We start from the raw sequence: 3,764 nt of genomic DNA, 5'->3' as shown, positions 1-3,764 counted from the left end.
ATGGCTTCGGAAGCTACTCCAAGGAGAAGAAGGAATCGAGTTTCACCTTCCACACCAGAGGTAATCGACCTCGACTCTTTCCGCTCATACAGCAAGCCAACCATCTCCGCCGTCGTCGACCTTTCCGACGAAGAAGACGATGGCAATAAGATCCTCGATTTCATTCCTACGCACACTCCTTTAAGGAAACATAAGAGAAATTTCCAAAAAGGAGAGTCCTCAAATTCAAGTAACACTCAATTTGTCTGCGAAATCTGCTCCGAAACTAAAACAATGAAGGAAGCTTTCTACAACATCAGCGGCTGCTCTCACGCGTATTGCTCTGATTGCGTCGCTAATTACATCGCTTCCAAGCTTGAAAATAACATTGTCGACATCTCATGTCCAGTTCCCGAATGTAAAGCTTCTTTAGAAGCACAGTTTTGCCGGACGATTCTTCCAGCCGAGGTTTTTGAAAAGTGGAGTAAAGAGGCTGCTTCCCAAAAATTCTACTGTCCATTTGCAGACTGTTCTGCTCTTTTGATCGATGATAAAACGGAGGCTGTTAGAAATTCAGAATGCCCTAAGTGTAATAGGATGTTCTGTGCGCAATGTAAGGTTGCGTGGCATGATGGAATCGAATGCAGCGAGTTCCAGAAGCTGAACGCGGGCGACAGGGAGAAAGAAGATATTATGTTGGTGCGCCTTGCTAAGAAAATGCACTGGAGGCGATGTCCTAATTGCAAAATTTATGTGGACAAAGAATGCGGCGGCTGCGATGCCATGACATGCAGGTTTCTTTCTTATTTTGATCTGATCTCTTGCTTTGTGATTTCGTCTTACAATCATCAATTTAAGAGATGTTCAAATATAAAACAAACCTTTGTATGTTAGGTATATGTTCATGCTAATTTCATCTAGAAAGAAATTTTAAAATGTTAACTTTTATTGTAGGTGTCAATGTCAATTTTGTTACAATTGTGGACTTGCCTACACTGATAGAGGCTGCAATTGTTGGAAACTCAATAGGACTCCACAACAACCTCCACAGGTTTTTTCTGGAAGAACTCTCACCAGAACTATCACTAATAGGAATCTCATCTATAATGATGATGATGATGATGATGTCTTTGAGGAGGAGGAGGACTCATTATAACTTGTGACTTAACCACAGATGATTTATCATTAGAATTTGAATAGGCATTTAAATCTCAAATTCTTTCTAAGGAATTTTCTGTTACGCCAAAGACTTCTAATATTAACTCAGATATGCTATCCAACTCACCGTGTGTGAATTGTTCTTTGAAGTCAATTCAAATATCTACTTTTATGCATAATCTTAGATGTATTATTTAATAGAAGTGGTTTTTATATAGTTAATCAATTATATTACTTTTGTTAAAAGTTTTTATTACGAACAATTGAGAAATTTTTCGTTGACAAGTACACAGTTTGTGTGTTAGTTTTTTTTTTTTTTAATCTTAAATAAGCAATGAGCAAAAGGGATGTTCCACCCGAAACAAAACGGAAAGCTCCTACCTCTCAAAACACTCAAGAGGTAGAATATTCCAATAGTAAAAATTACAAAGATTCACCTTCTTATAAGAGGAACAAAGCCAACACCACGAAATGTGAACAATCTCCGACATACATTCGGTAAAACTAAAAGTTTCTTCTTTAAAAATCACCGTATTACGCTTTAGCCAAATAGACCAAACCGTAGCGAGCCAAACTATTGCCACTATTGATCTCTTATTCAAGCAAGGGAGTCTACCACAATTATGGAAGAACTCCACAAAATCCTCAAGAGACATAATCTCGGATAAATCTAGCCACATATAAACCCTTCTCCATATGCTAGAAGTAACCCTACATGAAAAAGATAAGTGCTCTATAGATTCTATAGATTCCTCCTCCGGAAAAAAAAGGGCACATAAGGAATCAATACCTTCCATCAAAATTCCCCTTCTCACCAATTGATCTCTAGTGGCTATTCTATCAAGAAATAATCTCCAACCAAAAAATAAAATTCTAGATGGAGCTATACACTTCCAAAGACAGGACAAAGCCTTTACCTTTTTATCATCCATAGGGGGTCCGGATAGAATTGCCATAAAGCGATCATAGCACGATTTCACCGAAAAGCAACCATTCGATGTCAACGACCACGAGAAACTATCCTCAATATTTTCGTGCACCTCCGTATGCTGCATAACAGCCAACAAGCGCTGCACTGAGCCAAGCAGAGGCTGCCCAACAGCAAGGGCTAAACCAGAGACGCTGTCCGCGCCGACAGCAGGAAAACTGGCAGCATTTCCCGCCTCCACTTGCCCCGACAGAACTAAGTTATATTCCCTCATAGCTACAACGGCTGTCTCGCTCCCCACCCCAAACCACTTCTCAAAATCCCATCTCCACCTTCCACCCTCGATCGATCTTGCATCAATGACAGCTTTCATATGATTATCAGACAAAAAGAAAAGATCGGGAAAGCCTTCATCAAAGAGTATTGGTCCGCCCAAGTCGCATACCACAATGGAATATAAGCCCCATTACCGACTTTACATTTAATTGCACCCGTAAAATGATCAAAGAGGAGTTTCTCATAATTATCCGAGACAATTAAATCTCTCCACCAAAAGGAATCCTTATTATTCAAGACGGAAACATCCCCTATCAACACTTTAAGCTTCGTGTTACCATATCTAGCTTCAAACAATTCTTGCCAAACCGCCTCCTTATCCGTTAAAATACGCCACTTCCATTTACTTAGCAAAGCTACATTCATTATCTCCACATTTTTAACACCCAAGCCTCCTTCTTTCCGAGATTTACTCACCGTATCCCAACACACCCAATTAGTAGATTTTTTGAGATCAACTCCTCCCCAAAGGAACTTGCTTTGAATTGATTTAATCTCATTCAACACCTTCTTGGTAGCTTTGTAGAAAGAGAGCGAATAAATCGGAATAACACTAAGAATCGAATTTAACAACACCACCCTACCCGCCATGTTAAGATATTTACCTCTCCATACATTTAGTCTTTTTCTTAGCATCACTAAGAGATCCTTCCACATTGATATTTTCCTTGAGTTGTCGCCTACCCTAACACCGAGGAATTTGAACGGAATAGAACCCACTTTACAAGATAAAAAAGATGAAGCCGCTTCCAAAATCCAATCTCCCACATTAATTCCAAAAAGATTGCTCTTATGAAAGTTAATACGGGATCCCGACAACAATTCAAAACCTCTAAGTATAGATTTCATACTCCATAAATTCGCGGTGTCTCCTTCGGCTAAAATAACTGTATCATCCGCAAATTGGAGCAAGTCAACCTCATTTCCATCATTGAAGCTAAACCCCCGAAATTCACCTATTTCCTTTGATTTCTTCATTAACACCGTGAGAGCCTCCATGACTAACACAAACACAAACGGAGACAAAGGATCTCCTTGCTTAAGACCTCTCTACACCTTAAACTCTTTGGTTGCACTCCCATTGACAAGAACGGACATTGAATTGTTAAAAATGCAACACTCCATCCATCTCATCCAACGATCACCAAACCCCATTCTCTTTAAGATATATCTAACAAAATTCCAACTTACTCTATCATAGGCCTTTTCAAAATCGACTTTCAAAACCACACAACTTCTTTTCTCCCTTTTGGCAAAATCCAACACCTCATTCACCACAAGAACACCATCTGATATATTCCTTCCTTCTATAAAAGCCGTTTGATTTTTAAAAACAAGTTTACCAACCACTCTCTTAAGTCTA

The 3,764-nt window shown here is 39.3% G+C and overlaps 1 protein-coding gene across 1 annotated transcript; it reads left to right on the top strand.

The window, feature by feature from the left end:
- Positions 1–1,135, top strand: LOC131597471 (E3 ubiquitin-protein ligase RSL1-like). Its single transcript, XM_058870167.1, has 2 exons — positions 1–773; positions 934–1,135. The coding sequence occupies exons 1-2, from the start codon at positions 1–3 to the stop codon at positions 1,133–1,135; spliced, it is 975 nt and encodes a 324-aa protein (XP_058726150.1).
- The last annotated feature ends 2,629 nt before the right edge of the window (positions 1,136–3,764 follow it).

Source organism: Vicia villosa, linkage group LG4 (assembly GCF_029867415.1).
Source record: "Vicia villosa cultivar HV-30 ecotype Madison, WI linkage group LG4, Vvil1.0, whole genome shotgun sequence".
Taxonomy (NCBI): Eukaryota; Viridiplantae; Streptophyta; class Magnoliopsida; order Fabales; family Fabaceae; genus Vicia; species Vicia villosa.
Note: the sequence above shows the minus strand (reverse complement) of the source record. Positions and strands in the feature narration are given on the sequence as shown.